Here is a 23,749-nt window from a genome sequence, read left to right on the forward strand (position 1 = left end):
TTTTTTTTTTTTAAATTGCTTTTATGCTGAATGATTAAGCTTTTTTGTTGAGGGGTATATCCACACATGAACAAGTGTGAACAATACCCTGAGATGAAGAAATGATCTAAGAATTGAATTGAAAGTCTCCAGAATTGTCGGTTCTAAGGACATGAATCGAACTTTGAAATTGAGTCAAAATCATAGAATAGAAGGATTGAAAGATAGTTGATGTTTCAGATTTATCCTTCATGAAATATGTCCATGTGAGTCTTATATGGTCATCAATAAAAGTTACTGTTATGGTATGTTTGAAGAGTTCACAAATTTCACACGGAAGATGACTCGACTTTTTATTCATGAATAAATGAGGAAATAATTTTTCAAGATATGAAAAATTTGGGAGACCGAGACAAAAGTGCCATGAACATAACTTCGCTTTCAGAAGGCAAAGATTTAAAACTGGAAGCAGACTCGGGAATGAGACTGACAAAACTGGAAGAAGACTCACAACTAAGGCTGGAAGACAAATTTGAAGGATGATTTTACTGTAAAAGATATTGATTACTAATTAATCAACAATGCAGTAAAATAAGTAACCACATTCATTTAATGAGTTTTGATTGGTAAAATTTTAATGAAATATTATTGAGTTATTCTAGTTAAATAATTAATTGAATTGATTTTGGTAAATTAATATCAACTAGTTTAAATAATTAACTACATTCAAAATAAAATGTAAATGAATGAGGGGGGAGAAAGAGAAAACTCACCCTTTTACAAGGGCATGGAATACCTCTTATGCATAGGCGAAGAGGATGCCTGGGAATACAGTATTCTCGTGTTCAACCCAGAATTCTCTTGTACCAAATGGCCTCCTCGACCATCTCTCTACAATTTTTTTCAATCATGATGTCTAGCCAAATCAAAACCATACCCATCAAAGAAACAAGTCCAGATAGCATAAGCTAAATCACAACTCCATAGCATATGATCAAGGTCCTCTATTGCCCTCCTACAAAGAATGCAACACCTTACACGACAACTCCATCAAGTTAGCACCTTCCTTGACACTCTGACTAAGGTATTAACCCTTCCCCTATAGAAAACCTACCGAACAAAAAACTTAACCTTTCATGGAAGTGGGGTACTTGGAGAGAGTCAAATAGTAGAATCTTTAATGGGGTTGAGAGGGAATCTTTTGTTGGAATTATATTCATCTTGATTGGGACCTTGGCTTCGGAAGATCAACGCTATCAGAGTGTGGGCAGCATTAATAGAGCTTATTGATCTTTGGCAAGTTCTGGTGTTTTCTCTACCCATTCGAGGTTCCACAAACTCACTGAAACTGAAACCACCCACAATCTTAATTCTCCATGGATTAAGATGATTTGGAATTTTGGTACCCGGTTAAACTCTTCCTTTGAAGTCTTGCCCACAGTAGTCTAAATACTCGTGAGAAAATGCAAAAGAAGTTTAGGAGTCTTTGTATGTCTCCATCGACTTGCTCTTTATGCCACAAAGATGTGGACTTCAACAATCACCTTTTGCTAAATTGTAATTCTGCTAGAAGAAGCTGGAAGCAACTCTTTAGAGCTTTTGGCATCAACCTCTGTCTTCCTAATAAATTCGAGTGGCTGGTGGAAGCTCTTAGAAGTTGGCACCTCAAAGGTAAAGCTAAAATTCGATGGGGTTGTGCTGCTCCTGCCCTTTTGTGGGAGCTTTGGAAAGAACAGAATTGAAGGATCTTCGAAAATACGTCCATTTATTTCTTTGATTTTTGTAACCTTGTTCAAATTACTTCAGTCTTTTTCGTTAGTATAGCCTTAATTAAATCCTCCACAATTGAGAGGCTCTGATTAATACGTTCTTATTTTAAGAAAAAAAATAAAGGAAACAAAACTTTACCTTTGTTTCCTATCATAAATAGAGAAGTACATGCCATTTTTCTTTCTCAAATCTCCATTAACTACCCTACAATCCAATTTGACTTGATCAAACTATAGGGTGCGATTGATAAAGCATTCACGAGAGAAGGTAGACAATTGCTTGGTCAATTTGTCATATGTATATCTTCAAAGAATCAATCTGCAATCTGACAGCCTACCTAGCCTATGCTTCCATCAAAACGTAGGCATGAGGATGCACAAATACCTAAGATGATGCAACTGGTTTGGGTTTTATGCCAAATCCATGATCAAACAAGAAAAATCCATCCCAAGAGTGAGAAAACTCTCCAGAACAAAGTCTTTTTTCAATATGACTTCAAAACCTTCTAAATACAACCCTAAAGTGGCTATACATAGCCTTACAAAAAATTAAGAAGTAATTAATTAAGCCTAAAATATGAATTAAACACTATAATCCAAATTAACAAATAGACTAAGACTACTATTAAATAAATCATACAAATTCTCTAACTCTAAGTATAAATCAGATTGATTAGAATTGTCCTAAAATCAAGGATGACTTTCAAATTTTATTCCAATATAATAAAGAAACTAAGTTTATCTTGGTCCAATAGTTTAAGCTCTTGGGTCTAGTCGTGATGTAGCATGGTATGAATGCAAAATATTATGAGTTCACACTTTTGCTAAGTCATTTTCTCTAAATTTTATATTAATAATTCATGCTGATAAGTCTAGGTGCGAGAACACATATTAAACAATTGTAATCACCATAGCCCTGTTAGTTTAAGCTTTTGAATCTACTAATGGTCTATTTGTTTATCCTTCCTAGTTAGATTAGAATTAAAATGGTACATATATTTGCAATTTTGTATAGGTTTATGAAATCATTTTTTTTATTTGATGCAAATAGCCTGCTACATATATACTTTATCTGTTCTGGGAAGAGGGGTTTGTGGAAGATAGAACTGAATTTGTTTAGAAAAGGAAAACAGATGACAAACAAAAAGCAGATCCCATGTACAAACCTGACTTCAACAGGAAACTTGTCTAGGAGTACCGGAGAACAATTTGGATAATTTGTAGGAACAAGTAACCGAAGAGGCTGAATTGGAGACTGCAAAATAGAAATGCACATGTAATAAAACAGATAAATGCAGACAATGAAGATCCCGATATGCAAGAAATATGCCCACCATTTGTGCAGAAGTGTACTGGGATTTTAAGCTGGGACTGAGAGCCACAGCACTAAAAGAACACTTGACAATTGTTCCTTCACTCCCATCAGCAGCAGCCGCTAAAGCACTTGGATCAACTACTTCATCACTGATTACAACCACAGTGTCAATAAGACGCTGGTTTATTTCCCTTATTTCTTCCAGAAGAACATGATTGGCCTGCAACAGGTAAAGATATATATATAAAACTAAAATAGTAAAGCAAATGATTTAAAACTAAAGTGAGCCGATACAAGTTCAAAACAGATAATATTGTGTTGATATTCTGACATAAAGATGACGAGCAAATTGCAAGAAGCCCTAAATGCTAAACGAGCCGGACATCTTAATACATCTATAAAATACATCACAAATTTATTGCTTTCTTCCTTCCTCCTCCCTCAAAAATATTCATAAAGTCTAAAAGTATTTTAGGACCTCATATTTGTTGCTTTGTTCCTTTCCTATTCAAGTCTCTTTAGCAAAAATATATTGCATGAAGCCAATAGCACTATAACTATCTAGGAACGAGTACATAATATATCTTGAAATTAATATTCTCCAACTACAAGACACTGGACCATGAAATAAAAAATAAAAGGGACAAAATTGTAGAGGGGGACTAAAATAATGCTGATATTTTTGTTTTAATATAAAAACTACACTGTAGTAAGTATATTGATATTCAACAACAATGTACGTGACTAACACTCCCCCCACCCAGAAAAGGAAAGAAAAACAAGGAGCAAAAGTCGTAGCAAAAAAGGTATATCAAGTTCAAAATGTCAAAGTAGGTTATAAAATTAGAAGAATATTGAGAAACATCTAATACAATAATATAACTTCCTAATGAAAAAGGAGAACTATATGGTGCTAAAAAGGTGGAGCATATGTGTGACCTCTAAACATAATTAGATAACTAATGATGAAGCTTATCTATTCTTCAACTTGTGGCTCTTAACCTATCTAAACTGGCCCCCATTCATCATCACCGCCACAAGTCCTTTACAAGCATATTTGGAAGTTTGCTTGCCAAGCGAGGTTTTTCTTTTTATTAAAAAAATATATATATTTCATTGATGAATGAAATCTCCAAAGAGTACAAAATAGGCCAATAAATGGGATTGCAAAAGATTCCACCAATTAGACACAAGGAAATTTAAATTGTAACTATTGAGGGGTTGTATATTTTTACACCAAAAAAGGATATTGAAAGTAGATGATTCAAGAACATCTTTTTTTTTAAATGGAAACGGACCTCTTCATTGAGATAATGAAATAAGTACGGAGTATATAATAATACAAAGAAGAGGCAAGAAAGCTAAAGCCAAGATGATTCAAGAACATCTCTAGGGGATCTTTCTTTTCCTTTCTTTTTCCTAAAATTTCTCTCTTCCCAAATCTTCCAAAGAATGGCTCTGATAATGCTGGCTCGTAAAAGCCATTTTGTTGCCTTAAAAGGGAGATAGATAGGCTTCAAAAAAGATGCCCTTGGTTCTACCTCTCTCCACCTTGGTACTACCTTTGCAAAAAAGACAATGAATCACAGAACCATATCTTTTTCCATTGCCAATTTTCTGCTAAAATATGGACTGAACTGTTCTCTGCTGGTTGGATTACTGTCCCCCCTCTGAAACACTAAATTGGATAAGGATGCTTTTTATTGATCACCCTTTCAAGGCTACTACAAGCTCATCTTTGGTCTTGCTTAATTAGGGCTGTTTGGTGGAAGATATGGGATGAAAGAAACAACAGAATTTTCCCGATGCTGGAGAGAACCTCGAGCTGGCTATTTTCAATGGGTTTTTTTTTTTTTTTTTTTTTTTTTTTTTTTTTGTGTGTGTAAGAATTTACAACCTCTACAAAATAATGGTTTGAATTTCCTTTTTGCTAACTGGAAACAACTGCTGTATTCCCTGTAAATGGGCCTCTTTTGTATCCCTTAGGATATTTCATTCCATCAATTTGAAATTGCTTTTTGTCACCCCCCCCAAAAAAAAACAAAAAAACAAAAAAACAAAACCAATATCTAACTAAACTATTACAATGTTATTTCACCCTCATAGAACGTACAATATGTAAAATTTGTTATTACCTCAACCCTGGGCCTTTTGGCACTAGATGTTGCAGTTGACTCAAGATCAGATGTCTCAGCACCAGTCAACGGTTTAAAAACATCATTTATGCTGCCAGCTGATGAAACAACATTTAAGGGCATTGCACTCGTGTGGCGTCTCATCTTTTTGGTTCCATTTGGTCCATCGTGGGGAACAAAATTTCTTGCTTGCAGCCGACATTTTGTCATGGCAACCAGATCCTCCCCAACGGCAGCTCTCGACCCATTACCAGGGGCCGAGCCTGCTATCCTATCAATCATACTGACAACTGATCCAATGCCATTGACAGAGGAAATCAAAGCTTTAGGTGACATTGATTTAACCTGAAAACCATAGTAAGTTTACAAATGAAGAAACAATCAAGAAGAATACATAACAATTTAAACCACGAACAAATAAAATCACTCAAGGTTTTGGCTTACAGCTTTAATCAAACGTTCAAGAGGCTGCTCTGTAAAACTCGATTTGCCGGAAACGGTTGGTAATGCATTGGCACAAGCGCCCTCTGTACCACTAAACTCAGCTAGCAATGGTGAGGCAGATATCCCAGGGGTGCCAATGGCAAGAGATTGGGCTTGTGTTGCAGACACGCTAGTTTGTTGTCCCGCATTCCCAACATTTGTATGTGTTGAGACACCAGAAGTGGGTTTTTCAGATTCACCAGGCATTGGAGATGGAGCCATAGGCGTTGAAGGAGATGGTACAACAAAAGGGGAGCTTGCAGATTGCAAAGGTGTTCCAGTCTTAGTAATGGATGAAAGCAGACTTTGTTGATCGACTTGAGGAGAAGAATTTTGGGTGACTTGAGGGGATGCAGCTTGAAAGATTGGCGGAGAAATAGGAAATGAAGTTCCTGGTTTCATCTGCTGATGGGTATAAGCTGAGCGCTGAGTTGTTGGGACATGCTGAAACATCCCTGGCTTCACAGCAAGCCCCTGTCTCATTTTCAGTTCGCTAATCTCCATTTGATTAAGTTGTGACATTTGGTGCGCCTGCATTTGTGTGGGTAGCTGCTGCTTTCCTTGCTGATGTAGCTGTGACTGTTGCTGATGTAATTGTGGTTGCTGTTGCTGCGGGTGTTGCTGCTGTTGCTGCTGTTGCTGGTGCTGCAACACCTGCTGCTTCAGTCTCTGCTGCATTTGTTGTTTAAGCTGTTGTTGCGATTGCAGCATCTGTTGCGGATCCTGTTGTTTCAGATGTTGATGTTGAAGCATATTAGGATTTGATTGAAGAGAATTGATGTTTGGCTGCAGAGAGTTCACCCCATTTTGTGATGGCAAAGAACTATTATTTGCCCGTTGGGAATTGTTTGCAGGATTCTGTTGCAAAGACCCAACAGCAACCTGCTGCAATGAGCTCAGTGAATTACCTTGTCCTGATTCCAAACTGGAACCAGGCTGCATTGGGATCGTCATGTTTTGTTGTGCTGCTGATCCTGAAAAAGTTGGAAGAGAATTATGCTGCATATTGTTCATATTGTTCTGCTGCACTGGAGCCACAGAACCTTGCATGTTTGCAGAATGCAGTTGGGAATTAATTTGATTTTCAGGAGACTGTAACGGGGTCATCTGTGATTGTGACTGCTGTATGGATTGCATGTGAGAGGGAGGATGTTGTCCCGGCGGTAGTGTAGAGATTCGATTCCTTGGCCTATTGGAATTTAAAAAACTAACAATCTGCTTCTCATAATGGCCTATCTTATCTTTCAATTCAAGTGTGATATTATTTTTTGAAACCTGTAAGAATGTCAAAAGGCGTTCCAAAATGCCCTTAAATGCCTTCAATTTATTTAGCTGCTCTATCTTTGGTTGTTGTGGAAGACTTTCAAACTGGGCAATAAAATATCAAATTACGCAATATCAGTGCATACTAATAGAGGGAATGAGAGAAACTACAATGCGAGTGAAAGTGTAGGATATTCGACAGCTGAAGTGGAAAACATTTTTGCAATGCATGTAGATATATTAGGAGTGTCATTCAAACCGCAAAAACCGAACTGAACCAAACCGAAAACTCAGTGAAATCGAAAAATACAGTTTGATCCGGTTTGAAGAAATTTTGAAACCAAATTAATTCGATTCGGTTCGGTTTCAATTTCAAAAACCGAATTAATCCGGTTCGGTTCTGTTTCAATTTCGAAAACCGAATTTGAAACCGAACCAAGCCGTTTTTAACTAATATATATTTTATTTATTTATATATTTATATATTTAAAAAAAGAGTAAAACTGGATTTAAAACTTTTTAATTTAAAGAACAAAACCGAACCAAACCGAACCGTTTTATAATTAAAAAAATATATAACATAGATTTTTTAAAAATTCCAAAACCGAATTTAAAACCAAACCGAACCGCATACATGCGGTGCGGTTCGATTCGGTTCCACATATTAGAAAAATCGGTTCGGTCCGGTGACCACCAAACCGTTTCCACCCCTAAGATATATGAACAAAAGGTGATAGATCAATGAAGTCATCCCTCAATGAAGATTAAGCTACTACCACAATCAATAATATCAAAAGTCAAATGCTCTAGGATATACATGTAGAATCACATACCTGATGCACTTTAGGAAGAATTTTATGGTACATTTCTTTCAATTCAAAAAAGTACAAGTCCTTCATAGCTTTAATCTACAAAAAAGGAGGAGAAGAAGAAGATGGAGAAAGAAGAAGTTAAACAACATTTTTAAGAATTTGAAAAAAAATACATATCCTAAAGAAAGTAGAGTCGCCCTTGACAAAAATAAATAAATAAATAATCCCCACATTAAAGCGCCTTATCAGACACAATCTTCCAATTAATCAAACAGGTAACACCCTCCTATATCACACCTTTTGACAAAAGATACCTAAGAAACTCAATCCTCTAACACTTGGACGCCTCAAACACATAAATAAGTAATTAGGAAAGTTAAAGCGTAACAAAGAAAGCAGGATGATCCCACCTCCATTAAACTATGCTTTGATGGCTTTAGAAACAATACTCTCCAAAACCAGATTCTAAAACATCAAACATGAACTTCCAAGCAGTTGGAAGACTAAATAATCAACGGTCAAAGACCAAACAACTACTTTAAAACCAAAGTCCTCAGCCACACTGCTGACTTCTTAATCAATGCAGTCTTCATCGATGCAACCAATTAATACCCACAATCATGGATCTAGTCTCATTCACCTTAGGCCCAAATGTCTTTTCAAAGATATAAATGATTTTGAAGAAATTGTTGATCCTCCCTACTCAAATATTGAGAAAACAAGAGTATCGTCAGCAATTATATAAATATTAAACCCTTTCTCAAGAAGGCACCCAAAGCAACTGGCCACTACCAGTCCCAATAAGACAGAGAACAATCAAGACCACGTTCAGAGGGATATCCTCCAACCACATGTCTTCCCAAAAGTAAGTACGAGACCATTACCCTCAATACAATTAAGGAATTGAGAAAAAAAAAGGGAGATTATCGGAAATGTCCTTGAAAGAATTTCTAGTAATACTTCTTATTGCCCCTTTCGTGCGCCAAGTAAACAGATTGGGACCATATTTGTGAATGGAATGTTGGACGCGATAATCAAAGTAATCCAGCTAGTTAATTGGGAAAAATCAGCGCGTTGTATGGCATTAATGTGGATGATGAAAATTTGTCTACTTCTCCACGTCTTCATAGTAGGTTGAAACATTGCCTTTTTATATCTTGGCCTTCCTCTGGGTGGATTCCCTAAGAAAATTTCGTTTTGGCAGCCTATTGACAAAATTCAGAAGAGATTAGACCGATGGGAACCCTTCAATTTATCCCATGGAGGAAGACTTACTGTGAAGCATGGTCTTGGAAGTGTTTGGAGGCTTAAAATATAGAAACTTGGAACTATTGGCTAAATGGGGTGGAGGTTATCTCAGAGGTCCGGTTCGCTCAGGTGAGACCCAGTTGGAAAATTTGGTACGAGTCTTTCAAACCCCATGGATTAGCATTTCTAAAGTTTGGTTTCAAGTCGAAGTCTTTGCTATTCTTAAACTTGGTGATGGTAAAAGAATCTCTTTATGGGAAAGATTCTTGGCTTGACAATTCTTTTTAATAGAATCTATTCATAGAGAAAAAAATGAAATAATACAAGGCGTAAAAAAAAAGAAGTCCACAAAAAGCACCCCACTAAAGAAAGTATTTCCAACTAAGTAAGATGTTGCCTAGGGAATAATTACAAAAGAAGGTTCAAAACCGACACCCAAAGCAAAACATGAAACCTCACCAATGACCAAACCTCACTCAACCTGTTCAAACCTCTGAAAACTCTACTGTTCCTCTCCTCCAGATATCCCACAACAAAGCGCACACCCCACAAAACCACAAAAAAAGAAAAAAGCCCTTCCTCTCTGAAAGGCGAATGGAAAAGGAACTCCCGATCATTGCACAAATGTTCCTCTGGCCACCTACCTAAACATCAAACTCCCGCAAGAAACAAATCCACACAGACCTCGTACAGGACAGCCCCAAAGAAGGTGATTCAGGTCTTCCTCCGCCTTCCGGTACAGCAAAAAGGACCCACTAACGAAATCATCTTCCCAACAAGTCTATCCAAAGTATTCACACGGTCTAGCAAAATATGCTAGGTAAAGAACTTGGTTTTCTTTGATATATTAATCCTCCAAACCACATCAAAGACCGACTCATTAATAGGAGAAAGATCCAACGACAAGTGAATAATTACAACTAAGTAAGATATTGCCTAGTGAATAATTACAAGAAGTCTTCGAAACTGAAGTCAAAGAAACATGGAACCTCACCAAGGACCAAACCTCACCAAGGTCCCTATACCCACCTCGAAACACTTTATTGTTCCTCTCCCCCAAATATCCCACAACAAAGCACACGCCTCCAAGAACCACAAAAAACGACCTTTCTTTTTTAAAGATGGGCGGAGAAGAAACTCCCCAATCATCAAACGAATGTCCCTGTAGCGAGCAAGCACAAATCAAACTTCTGAAAGAAATAATTTCACACAAACATCACAAGCTGACATTCTCAGAGAAGGTGATCTAGATTTTCCTCTGCCTTCCAACAAAAGATACAACAAAAAGGACCCATTAACGAAGACATCTTTCTCTAGAGCCTATCCATCATGTTCACACGACCGAGCAAACTTGCCAAGAAAATAACTTGACTTTCTTTGGAATCTTAATCCTCCACAAAACATCAAAAACCAACTCCACATTAGGAGAAGGATCAAATAAAATCCTAAAGAAAAATTTACAAAAGAAGCCCTCCAAGGGACTAGGACTCCAATCACAAACATCCCATCTCCCAAGGCTAAAGTTAAAACCCTAATCAAAGAGAGGAGAGAAGCCACCTTCGCCGTTTCCCTATTGGACAAAGAACGATAGAAACCAAACGAGAGAAATAGAGTTCCCCGACCAAACCAAAAAATCTAACATGAGATAATTTTTAAAGGAGGATAAATTATACAACCAAGGAAACACATAAGAAAGGGGTCTGTCCCCCACCAAATGATCTTCCCAAAAATACGTTTTCTTGCCTTTCCCCACAACAAAAAAAACAAGACGGGTAAAGGAAGAAGAGCTAAAGAGAAATATGTTTCCAAAGATTTATGTACATGCCTTAAACCTTTCGCAACCCATTCACACGGATGGAGACCGTGCTTACTCGCAAAAAACCGTTGCCAAAATGGTTCAAGCTCAAGGGAAAAATGTCAAAGCCATTTACCAGCTGAGCTTTGTTGCTTAATCTTAAATTTTCAAGCTCTAACTCCCCTCAATTCACAAGCTTCCTCACAACCGTCCTTATAAGTTGTTTATAAGGTCTCGTGGAAGTCAAATAGTCCTAAGAGAGTCGATATTCTCCTTTGGGTTATGCTTTTCGGAACATTAAATTGCTCCTCCATTTTCCAAAGGAAGCTTCCTTCTCACTATTTGTCTCCATCAATTTGTCCCCTTTGTCTAGCTGCAAATGAAGATCTCCAATATTTGTTTTTCGACCGATGTTTTTCTATGGCCTGTTGGAGGAAATTATTCTTTATTTTTCACATTCTGTGGGTTTTTGGAGATTCATTCAAGGACAACATTGTTCACATTTTAGTAGGTAACTTTGAGAGGAATCAAAGGGTATTCCATGATAAATCCCTTCCGTGGTTCGATTGTTATGAAGTTGAAAGGATCAACACTTCTTCTTGGTATTCTCTTTCTAAGCTTTTTGCTTGTCTCTCTGTTAAAGATTTGTGTTTGAATTGGAGTACTGTCATTCTCTGTTTTGTTTTTGGCCTTGTGTTCGGATGGCCTAGAATTTGTTTTCGTTAAGTTTATGTCTTTACTTCTTGTTTCATTTTTATTCGAGCATTAGACTCTTTTCATGATATCAATGAAAAGTTGTATTTCCTTTTTTTTAAAAATGATGTATCCAAAGGAGATAAAAGGAGAATTCTCTCCAAGAATCAAGATTGTTGATCTTTTATTAGAATGAATAATGTGTTTCATACAAGAGGGGAAAGTTCCTATTTATAGAGTTTTACTATAAGTAGGGGTAAAAAGGAAATTAACCTAGAATATTATCTAATTACCCAATTAACCCCTATTCTTACATCATTCTACCCCTCCAAAAAGAAAACTCGCCCTCGAGTTTTTAAAAAAAAATTATGAAACAAACAAGGAATGAAATAAATTTGTTCAACGGAGCATGACCAAACCAACCTACATTTTGAACAAAAATATTATGATCAAAGGTATAAATTCGAGACAAAAAAATCCAATATTGCTACCAAAAAGGACTTCTCCATCGGGCATAAACCAAAAAAATTGTTTCCTTCAAGCTCATTCAAAACCGTATTCAAAGGACCAATCACCAAAAAACCACCTTCCAAGGAAAATCGTTCAAGAATCAAGTCTTCTTTATCATTCGCTTCAAGCTCTTTGACAATTTGGCGATCCTCTACCGCAATCAATGTGTCGTTCTTCAATTTTATCTTTAAGATTTTCTATTTGAAAATTTTCCAACCGTGATTCTTTTGTTTTTTCTTCAATATATGAAATCAATCCGTTCTTGAACTCTTGCAAATAAATTGATAGTTGATCAATATGTTGAGTCATTTTCCCCAATGAACGTTGGATTTCTTTTATTGTTTTCTTTATTTCCTCCAATGCTACAGGATTTAAGTAGTCATTTTGTTAGATTCTTGAATATGTTTTAAGGTTGGTTCACCAACATGAGTCGAGTTGAGTTGGTATAATGTATCAACTCAACGTTTGGCCCACTAACTTAAAATGTTGGTGGAGTTGAGTTGGTATATTTTACAATTCACCTCAACTGACCCCAACTCTCTCTTCTTCCAATATTTTCAATTGAGTCGACTACCAATTTTTTCTTGGAATATTTTCTAGCAAAAATTAGTGAAAAATGAAGATTTTATTATCTAAAGATCCTCCAAATTTGGAGGAATTAAAAGTAAAATTGTTAAAGAAATGTGGTGGTATTCCATTGGTTGCTAAGATGATGGGAGAAACTCAATTAAAAATTTCAAGACAGAGTAAAAATACAGATCAACAACAGAAAGAAGAAGAAGAAGAAGAAGAAGATGAAATTCATTGAGAAAAATTAAGAATCAAAGGTTTTGATTTCTCTTTGGTTTCTCATTTTATATAATCATATTTCTGCAAGAAATGTAGTGGGTTAATTGTTGTTCATTACCAAAGAAAGAAGGTAAGAAAGACAAGTCTTTAGGTTAAATGAAACCCACACATAACCTAAAGATTCGGTCTTTACAGACGTAGCCACCTGTAGGATGGAATTAAGACTCAAATCACTGGACTTTTAGTTATAGAGTATTTTCCCCAAAGCTTACTACTCAAAAGTGACCCCTTATCTACGTGGTAGCCAAATCTTTTGCTTACATTAGGAGTCTTTTGTATTATTAATATAAAATAATAAAAATAAATCAAGTTAAACAGCCTGCTTGGTAGTAAAACTATCCCACAAAGAATAGTAAAGCCAACATTTACAATTTGTACCACCTCTAATAATATTGCAAATTGAGTGAACTTCTTTTGAACTTGAAAAGAGTACAGAAAACTTTATTGAAGAGAGATCAAATGTTAGCTTAGTACCTTCTGATAAATCTCCTCTTGCCAATCACCACCATTGGCCTGTCCTGTCTGAGCCGTGGAATCTAAAGATGCTACATAAATAGGTAGCAGATAAGGAAAATATGTGTAGGAGGGATATAAGTGAAGTGCGCATAGAGATAGACGCTCCCTAGTAATAAATTCAGCCCAGAGTAGAATGTCCAAAGGTTAAACAGAAAACCGGCCCCTGGGGGGGGCGGTGGATGACACCACCAAAACCACTGCTACCGAACAAAAAACACATGGAAACAGAAGGTAAAAGGTAGAGTGCTAAAAGAAGCTAAGAAGCTAAGTATTTTTATAATTACTTCTGTATTGCTTTTGTAAAAGAAAACTAAGCTTTTCAATCTTCTCTTCTGTATATGAGTTTAAATAACCATGAACTACTACTCTAGAAAAAGAATCCACTACTACTCTAGAAAAACAATCCTAGCAGGCGGGCTCTTTCTTCGTCAGTAGGATGCTTTTAGTCTCTCGACAGAGAGCATCAACCATCTCTTTCCTTACTGTAGGTTTATTGCTAAGGGTTAGTCTTATACATTGGATTTGTTGAAATACGTTGAATTAGTCCTAAGGGCATTTTTGTAGTTTATATTATATTCGCTAAATTACGGTTTCACCTCATCCTATTTATATCTGAGGTTGGGGTCTCTTGTATGTATGACATTAAAAATAATAAGGCTTTTCTATCGTGTTTTTTCTCCCTGAATTAGGGTTTTCCCACGTAAACTCCTTGTGTCGTTTCTTTCTTTTCTATTTCAATATTGGTTATCAAAGCAATGGAGATGAAACCCTAGCCCCGATAAAAGAAACTTTAGTCATCAAACTTGATAGGTGAACGGACATCTGGCAGACACGACTAATGTGGCTGTGATTCAAGCATGCAGTTTGATCGATATCTCCGAACAATCTTAAACCGAATGCAACCCGACACATCTGGAGTCCCGCTGCCATATTTCAATAACCCAGTCGGCGCGCACCTTGGACAGGTTCAATCGCCGAGCATACATCAACCAAGTCGGCGTGCATCTCGGACCTCAGACTCGGCTTTGGATCGGCGTTCGATACTGGCTCTGGTGGATTCGCTCCCGACGCATCCGAACAACTTCCAGACGCAGCCGTTCCAGCCGAAACATCGTGGATGAGGGTTCCTTCGACTTCGCACACGATCGTGTTTTTCGACTTCGCACACGTTCGGTTCTTCGACTTCACACACGACTTGGCTTTCAACTTCGCACGTGATCGGGTTTGCTCCAGGCGGCCGTGGTTTTGCTCCAGCTGCCGGGTCGGGTCAAATCGACGCGTTTTCTTCAACCTTGAAGTCCATCGCGAAGCCTTCTGTCCGTTACCCACTGTCGCAACCGTCTGGGAGCAACGCCGATCACGGGCCGCTGTATTTTTCTGATGGTGGGATTCCGGCAATAGCCTCTTCACAGTACCATGGTGGACAGCCTCTTCCTCATGTGTACCCAGTTCAACCTCAGTTTCAAATGGATGATTCTGTTGAAGAAAATCCCATGACCTATGGACAGAAACATTCCAGATCTGAATCTCATGGGGAACTCCAACAACAGTTTGTTAGTCTCCAACAACAGATGGCGGCCTTTGGAGCTAGATTGAATGGCCATGATTCTTCCCCGATGTATTCAGAAAATCTAATATCAATGTCTCCTACTCTTCCTACTACTAATCTTTTATGTGAAACTATAGGAAACTCTGTAGGAATGATCACGGGAGAGAAGCTGAATGGACAAAATTACTTCTCTTGGTCCCAAACAATTAAAATGGTTCTTGAGGGACGCAATAAGTTTGAATATTTGACTGGAGAGATACCACGACCGAATCTTGGGGATCCTCAAGAGCATGTCTGGAAGGCAGAGGATTCTTTGCTCCGCTCGATGTTGATCAGTAGCATGGAAACACAAATTGGGAAACCTTTACTCTATTCAGCCACTGCCCAAGATATTTGGGATGCAATCCGACGGCTATATTCGAGGCGCCAGAATGCATCCCGCCTGTATACTCTACGTAAACAAGTTCATGAATGCAAACAAGGGAGCATGGATGTAACGTCGTACTTCAGCAAGATGTCTTTGTTATGGCAAGAAATGGATTTATGTCGGGAGATCATCTGGAACTGCCCACAAGATGGAATTCAATACTCAAAGATAGAAGAGGTTAAGCGTGTGTATGATTTTCTTGCAGAGTTGCACCCTAAATTTGATACAGTTCGGAGTCGAATACTAGGGCAGAAACCAATACCGTCTCTCAAGGAGGTCTGTTCAAAGGTTAGATTGGAAGAAGATAGATCGAGTGCAATGAATGGGCCGGGTGTTACCACTGTAGAGTCAGCTACCTTTGGGGTGAAATCCGCTGGATCTGATGGTGACAAGCAGAATAGTAAAACACCCCCAGTGTGTGAGCATTGCAAAAAACAGTGGCACACGAAGGATCAGTGCAGGAAACTGCATGGTCATCCTCCGAATGGTAAACGTCGTCCTCCAAATGACAAGTCGAAATCTGGTCGTGCTCTAGTGAGTGAATCAGTTGAGGGGGCCGCACAACCTCAGACACAGCCTCCAGTGACCAACCCTGGTGATTCAGGTATCATAAGGATCAGAACAGTTGCTCAATCAGGTAACCCTTAATCTTTTAGTTTTCTTGTTGAAGGGAATGAGTTATGGATTCTAGATTTAGGAGCGACCGATCACTTCACTGGCTCATCCGACCGATTTCTCTCATACTATCCAAGCGCTGGAGATGAGAGGATTCGAATTGCGGATGGGACCTTCGCTCCTGTTGCTAGAAAAGGCAAACTGTCACCATTTCAAGGATTAACTCTACAAAATGTCCTACATGTGCCCAAAATTTCTTACAACTTGTTATGAATAAGTAAAATAACAAAAGATTTGAACTGTAGAGTTGTCTTCTCACCAGATGCTGCCTTGTTTTAGGACTTGAACTCAGGGAAGACGATTGGCATTGCCCAATATGACAGAGGCTCTATTTCCTTTCTGAAGATGCTTCCTCCAGGAGCTTGTTTAGGACTAGTCTTTTATCTTCTTTTACTATGTCCGAAAAAAATTATTTATTGTGGCATTTTCGTCTTGGACATCCGAGTTTTCAATATATGTGATATTTGTTTCCTCATTTATTCCATAATGTGAATGTTTCTTCGTTATCTTGTGATGTCTGTATACGTGCTAAACAACCTCGTGTATCTTTTGTCTCTCAGCCCTATAAATCTACCCAGCCTTTCCACCTGGTCCACAGTGATGTTTAGGGTCCCTCAAACATCTCTACCCTGTCTGGTAAACGGTGGTTTGTAACTTTCATCGATGACCATACCCGACTTACATGGGTATATCTCCTTGCTGATAAGTCTGAGGTTCTACCTACCTTCAAACAGTTCTATACCACTATATTAACACAGTTCAACACAAAGATTGTCATTCTTCGGAGTGACAATGGTCGTGAGTTTGTCAATCACCCCCTCCAGGAATTCCTAGCGTCAAAGGGGATCATCCATCAAAACTCGTGTGCGTATACTCCACAACAAAATGGGGTGGCTGAACGGAAAAATCTCCATCTCATTGAAGTTGCTCGTTCCTTGATGATTCCAGCGTCTCTCCCTTTGTACCTGTGGGGAGATGCGGTTCTTACCGCAGCTCATCTCATTAATAGAATGCCTTCACGAGTTCTAAAGTTTCAAACCCCTCTTGCGTGCTTCAAAGAGTCCTATTAGTCTACCCGTCTTATTCCTGAGGTTCCTCTTTGTGTGTTTGGGTGTATAGCTTTTGTTCATACTCATGGTCCACACCGGACTAAGTTTGCTCCACGAGCTCAAAAATGTGTGTTTGTCGGGTATCCCCTTCATCAGCGAGGCTATAAATGCTTTCACCCATCTTCCAGAAAATATTTTGTCACTATGGATGTCACGTTCCTTGAAGAAAAACCGTTCTTTCCCGTTAGTCATCTTCAGGGGGAGACCACGAATGAAGAGACTAATAGTTCCACATACTCCGTACCTATTAGCTTTAATCTTGAGCCTAGTCCTAATATTCCTGGACCCAGTCTACCTAGTCTTGAACCTAATTCTGCTCCTGCTGTTCCCATGTCTGTCCTTCCTACTAGACAAGTGTCCTGGATAACATACTATAGGAAGAATCTCAAAAAGGAAATTCAAGAAACCCCTGGTGTTCCATCGAAAAGTGTCCAAGCGTCGGAACCAGCTCAGGTTCAAGATCCTATTGTTTCAGAGGAAGATTCTTAAGAGAAGTTTGGGAACATAGAAAATGATGAGACGAGCTCAGAGAAGGTTGAAATTTCAGGAGGTGATGAGGTACTGAAAGATCCTCAAGAAAGATGCAGAATTGTCTTAGAAGTCTGATACTGAAGAGAGACGACGAAAACTGACAATTATGATACCACTCTGGATATGCCAATTGCTCTGAGAAAGGGAACTAGGTCATGTACAAAGTACCCTCTGCATAGTTTTCTGACCTATAGTAACTTATCTCCTGGTTTTAAGGCTTTCACTACCCAACTGGATGCTCTAGCAATACCTACCAGTGTACATGCGGCCATGGAAGTTCCTGAGTGGAAAGCAGCAGTAATGGAGGAAATGAGAGCTCTCGAGACAAATAAGACTTGGGAGATGGTAGCTCTCCCTAGAGGTCACAAAACAGTTGGTTGCAAATGGGTGTTCACAGTGAAGTATAAGTCTGACAGAACACTCGAGAGATAATAAGGCCAGGTTAGTTGCTAAAGGGTTCACTCAGACGTATGGGATTGATTATTCAGAAACTTTTTCCCCAGTGGCTAAGTTAAACACGATTCGTGTTCTTCTGTCTGTCACCGTAAATAAAGATTGGCCCCTACATCAACTAGATGTAAAAAATGTCTTCCTGAATGGTGAGTTAGAAGAGGAAGTTTACATGAGTCCGCCTCCATGTTTCGAAGCTAAGTTTGGGAATTATGTTTGCAAACTCAAAAAGTCCTTATATGGGTTGAAGCAGTCCCCTAGGGCATGGTTTGACAGGTTCACCATGTTTGTTAAGTCCCAAGAGTTTGTTCAGGGACATTTTGAACATACCTTGTTTACCAAAAAATCATCCTTAGGGAAGATTGCTGTGTTGGTGGTGTATGTTGATGACATCATTTTATCAGGAGATGACACGGCAGAAATTGCTAAGCTGAAACAGAGGATGGCAGGTGAATTTGAAATCAAGGATCTTGGTAGTTTGAGGTATTTTCTCGAGATGGAAGTGGCAAGATCAAAAGCAGGAATATCTATATCTCAACGGAAATACACTCTGGACTTGTTGAAGGAAACAAAAATGACTGGATGCAAACCCATTGATACTCTTATTGAGGTCAATAGCAAACTGAAAAGCATTTCGAAAGGAGTTCCTGTGAATAAGGAGAGGTATCAACGCTTAGTAGGAAAACTGATTTACTTATCTCATACTAGGTCCGACATCTCTTATGCTGTGAGTGTGGTAAGTCAGTTCATGCAGAGTCCATATGAGGAGCACATGGAAGCTATGACTCGAATTTTGAGATACCTGAAGTCCACCCCTGGGATTAGTGTTCAGAAAATATGACACACGGAGCATCGAGGCATATACTGACTCAGATTGGGCCGGATCTGTGACTGATAGAAAGTCAACCTCAGGGTACTGTACCTTTGTGTGGGGAAATTTGGTAACTTGACGGAGTAAAAAACAGGGTGTAGTGGCCAGAAGTAGTGCTGAGGCAGAGTATAGAGCTATGAGTCTGGGAATGTGTGAAGAAATCTGGTTGCAGAAAGTTTTATCTGATCTTCACCAGAGTAGTCCAGGGCCCATGAAGTTGTATTGTGATAATAAGGCTGCCATCAGTATTGCTAATAATCCCGTGCAACATGATAGAACCAAACATGTGGAAATTGTCAGGCACTTTATTAAAGAGAAGTTAGACCGCGGAGCTATCTGTATTCCCTATGTACCTTCAGTCCAACAGGTTGCAGATGTTCTTACAAAAGGGTTATTGATACAGACGTTTGAAGCTTGTATTAGCAAGTTGGGTCTTGCCGATATCTACGCCCCAACTTGAGGGGGAGTGTTGAAATACGTTGAATTAGCCCTAAGGGCATTTTTGTAGTTTACACTAAATTTGCTAAATTAGGGTTTCACCTCATCCTATTTATATCTGAGGTTGGGGTCTCTTGTATGTATGACATTAAAAATAATAAGGCCTTTTCTATCGTGGTTTTTCTTCCCTGAATTAGGGTTTTCCACGTAAACTCCTTGTGTCGTTTCTTGTGTCGTTTCTTTCTTTTCTATTTCAATAGGATTATTCAACTTATCCTTATGCCTTCCCAATTACATTGAAGACTACTTATATGAAGTGCTTAGGAGTTGGTGGTTGAAAGGAAAAGCTTAATTCTTTAGAAGTGTACAGTTAGCTTCTGTCTTTTGATAGCTTCTTTAGTTGGACAGAATTTAGAAACCGAGGAGTTTTCCACAACAGAAGAAATCTATAGATAGTTTCTGAATTACGGCCATTACACGGCCTGGCCTCACATTACTGTGCACTTAACAAATCATTATCTAATAATCACACCTATATCCTTTTTCTAAACCACCATGATAGTGGACACTGGGGCCAATGAAAAAAAACAAAAAAGAAACAAGTTTCACCCACAGTGACCACATACTAAGGGTTTAAACCTTACAAGTTTCTTTGGCAACCAAAATCAGGGTCGGGCAGTCCAGGCATGCACATGCAAGCACAAATATTCATGGATACAATAATAATAATCCTTGGTATGATAAGTTTGTTTAGACCCATTTGAAGGCCTTTTCTTTGTGTGCTAGTGAGCTCTATCCAACCTCTTTGTTGGACATTCTATTCAAGATTTATGTCTCATTTGGCATGCAATTAATTTTTCATTGTAAACTAAATAATAGTGAGAATACAATGGAAATTTCGCCATAACTAGAATAAGATCAAAAGAAAGGACCAGCCCTAAGAATAGGGAAAAAACAACATCCAATGAACAAAAGTTTCTGAATGAAACTGTTGGCTGCTGTTGACAAAGAGACGAAATTGAAGCTTGAGCGAAATGGGACTTGGAGAGCGAAAGAGGCTTGATAAAGAGATCACAAAAGGAATGGTTTGCAATCTGGACAACAGGATACCCTTAACATCCATTAATTGATCACCCTCTGATTTTATACACCACCTTCCATCAACAATTTCCACTTCCAAAAAGGAAGTTCCCCTCTTTGCATTCCTAACTAAGCTGTCCATTAACTGATGTAACATAAAATTCTTCAAAAAGCTTCGCGAAGCTATCTTTTAATAATTCCCAGAATTTAAGGATGAATTCTGAAGTGTAACCATCTGGACCGGGGGCTTTAATCCTGCTCAAAGACATTACTGCTCTTCTAATTTCTGGTTGTGTAAAGCTGGCTGCAAGTTGAATGCTTTGCTCTCTTGATACTTCTGCCCATTGCAGGTTGGTAAGGATTGACCTTACTCCAATAGCCTTGGAATAAAGGGATGTATAGAAGCCTACAATGAGTTCTTCAATTCTCTAAATGATTTGGTTGGGATGCCCTAGTCGTTGATCAATTCTGAGATCAAATTTTTCCTTTTTTTGCTGCTAGAAACCTATGAAAGAACGAAGTATTCTCGTCACCCAAGCTTAACCAAATCAGCTTGCTTTTTTGTAGGAGGCTTCTTTCTTCCACTTGGTAAAGGTGTATTAAATCTGCTATTAGTGTCAATCTGATGCTTTGATCCTGCTCATCAATATCTGTTTCCCCCTACAATTTCTCTTCTTTCAATTTCTTTCAACAATAACTCTTCCTTGCTTTTCCTATTTTTCTCTGAATCTGAATGCCATTTTTTCAAAGCGCTTTTCATTAACTTATCCAGCCCAACCTTGCTGACTGTTTACCTCCAAATTTCTTTCAACCAAACTGCAACATTCTTTTACGTTTAACCAACTATTGCAAAATCGAAATGGGGCTGGACCCCATTCGATTGCTCCTTCTCCTTACCAAGTGAATCTTCCATTAGAAAGGGGAATTTCCAACAAGTTTGTATCTTCGATGAATTTGTTGAATTTTCTTATTCCTCTAGTCATTCTTCCAATAGGGAATCAACTCAAAACTACAACATTCTTTTACTTTTTGAATGTTGCATCCCTTTAATAAAAGGCTAAGAGTTCATCAGTTCAATCCATGGTGATCACCTACCTAGGATTTAATATCCTATGAGTTTTCTTGACACCCAAATGTTGTAGGGTCAGGTGGATTGTCCAGTCAGATTAGTTGAGGTGAGCATAAGCTGGTTCGAACACTTACAGACACATTACAAGATATTAAAAAAAAAAAAAAAAAAAAAAAAAAAAAAAAAAAAAAAAAACTCTCTTGTAGAATTTGTAACTTTTGAGCATTAATCTCTTTCCATTACATTAATAAGACAATTATGTTTCTTGCTCAAATAATATATAATAATAAATCACTGTTTTCCCCTCAAAACTTAGCTGGAAGGCATAACCTCTAGGTTGTTCTCTTCAGTGATTTAAATTTACAGTTTCTTAATTTAAAAATGGAAATAGAAAAGGAAAAAACTCGGTAAAATACTCCTTGATACGCAAGTAAGTTCCCAGCTGCAAAGAGATGGAAATAAAGAGTATAACAAACTTGAAAGTTGAAAAATACTCTAAACATGTGCCCCATTCTGAGTTCTGAGTTCTCTAAGCTGCATATGATTGTTTCAAAAACTAGGTTGATTGTATGTCTAATCCTAATTTTTCAAGAAATATTACGTCTTTATCGTATTTGTATATATATCCATGTTTCATAACAAAAAGCTGAAGGTAGACCAAAAGAATATAATATAAGAGGTATGCTGCAATCCACATTTATATAAAGAATGGGCAAAGAATGATATTGTTAGCATCAAAAATTCAAAATGCAAGGCTCTATTGTTAGCAAAATTTTGGCATAAAAACCCAAAGAAACAACAAACTATACAAATTCACTCATACTCATATAATATGAGAGCTCTATAAACTTGACGAAAAACCAAATACACACTGACCACAAATAACTACATGAATAACTTCACCATGAAAATTAAAGAAAGTGGAAGCATGCATTAATCTCAAGATAAAATTGAGAGAAATTTCATTGATAAAAAATTCCAAAAAGTGAAGTCAAGAACAAATACAAGGGACATTAAAAATACGAATTGTGTAAAAACTCATTATTTTCATTTAATTTTCAAGAAACTCCATGGCTCACACTCTCAAAAATCGAGTCTATGCGACTGTTCTTTCCCTCCTGGTTTTTCCCATTTCTCATTTCAGACACCTCAGTTTTCAACAAGGTCAGTAGCATTTAGCTAACGTTGATAGTAATCTACTGGTTTGATCATTCAATAATTAATGATAAGGCCTAAAAATATAACAAAGCAAGAAAACATACTTGACGATGTCTCTGGAAGACTCTTTGTGAATGAAACAACTGCTTTGGCTGATCCATTACATTTTGTGATTGAAGCAAGAGCCTGGTGCTTGACCTCCAACTTGAACCTTTGTTGGAGCTCGTGCGACATTGCATGCGGCGGCGGCTGCTGCTGCTGCTGTAAAGGTACCTGTTGTGGAACTTGTTGGACTGCAATGGAATCTGTTGACATCAGCTGTTGGATGACTGAAGTTGTCCTTGCTGACCTTGCGTTGACAATAAATTTTGATTGATTTTGTGCAGGTTGCTGCTGCATTTGAACCTTGTTCTGTTGCAGCATATGCATGGAGTGCTGATTTGATGCATGTTTGAGTTACCCGACTGAGTTCCATGCATTTGCTGCTGTAGTCCCAGAAACATTACTTTTGGAGTCCTAACTGCTGCTGCTGCAAATTGATAGTTGCTTTTGCTGAGCCATGAGCTGCTGCTGCTGCGATGGCGAAGACTGCATGTTTGACAGATTGCTCTGCTGCCCGTGCGACCTTGATTGTTGAGGCAGCTGTTGCTGCATGTCCCCAACACTGTTTTGCTGCCCGATTAATGAACTGCTGCTGCATGTTTGAAGAATTTGTGTTGTTACTAATTAGCTGTTGCTGCTGCTGTGAAGGCAGCTCGTCTGCTGTGATATTGTAGGCTGCTGATGCATGACAGTATGTTGTTGGGACTGTGGTTGCTGCCTAAGAACTGGCTGTGGAGGCTGCTGAAGCATGGATTGAGTGTGCTGTTGAATGGGAGATTGCTGGTTTTGCTGAAGATTAGAGAGCGAAGGTTGCATCATAGAAGGTTGCATGACAGATTGCTGAGACAATTGCAGTTGATTTGGTTGTATTAGATTTTGTTGCGTTGTGGGATGTGAGGCTGCATAAGTGGGGTGATATACTC

The 23,749-nt window shown here is 38.2% G+C and overlaps 1 protein-coding gene across 1 annotated transcript in view; it reads right to left on the reverse strand.

The window, feature by feature from the left end:
• LOC120077723 (mediator of RNA polymerase II transcription subunit 15a-like) overlaps window positions 1-23,749 on the reverse strand; it is a 30,393-nt gene continuing 6,644 nt past the window's right edge. Inside the window, exons 6-11 of the mRNA XM_039031686.1 lie at window positions 13,326-13,396; window positions 7,778-7,852; window positions 5,643-7,049; window positions 5,199-5,543; window positions 3,083-3,283; window positions 1-3,003 (exon numbers count right to left, since the gene is read on the reverse strand). Coding sequence (XP_038887614.1) covers window positions 2,719-3,003; window positions 3,083-3,283; window positions 5,199-5,543; window positions 5,643-7,049; window positions 7,778-7,852; window positions 13,326-13,396 — 2,384 coding nt within the window. The 3' untranslated portion in view covers window positions 1-2,718. The remainder of the gene's footprint in view (window positions 3,004-3,082; window positions 3,284-5,198; window positions 5,544-5,642; window positions 7,050-7,777; window positions 7,853-13,325; window positions 13,397-23,749) is intronic.

The sequence above is a fragment of the Benincasa hispida genome, chromosome 5 (genome assembly GCF_009727055.1).
Source record: "Benincasa hispida cultivar B227 chromosome 5, ASM972705v1, whole genome shotgun sequence".
NCBI lineage: Eukaryota > Viridiplantae > Streptophyta > Magnoliopsida > Cucurbitales > Cucurbitaceae > Benincasa > Benincasa hispida.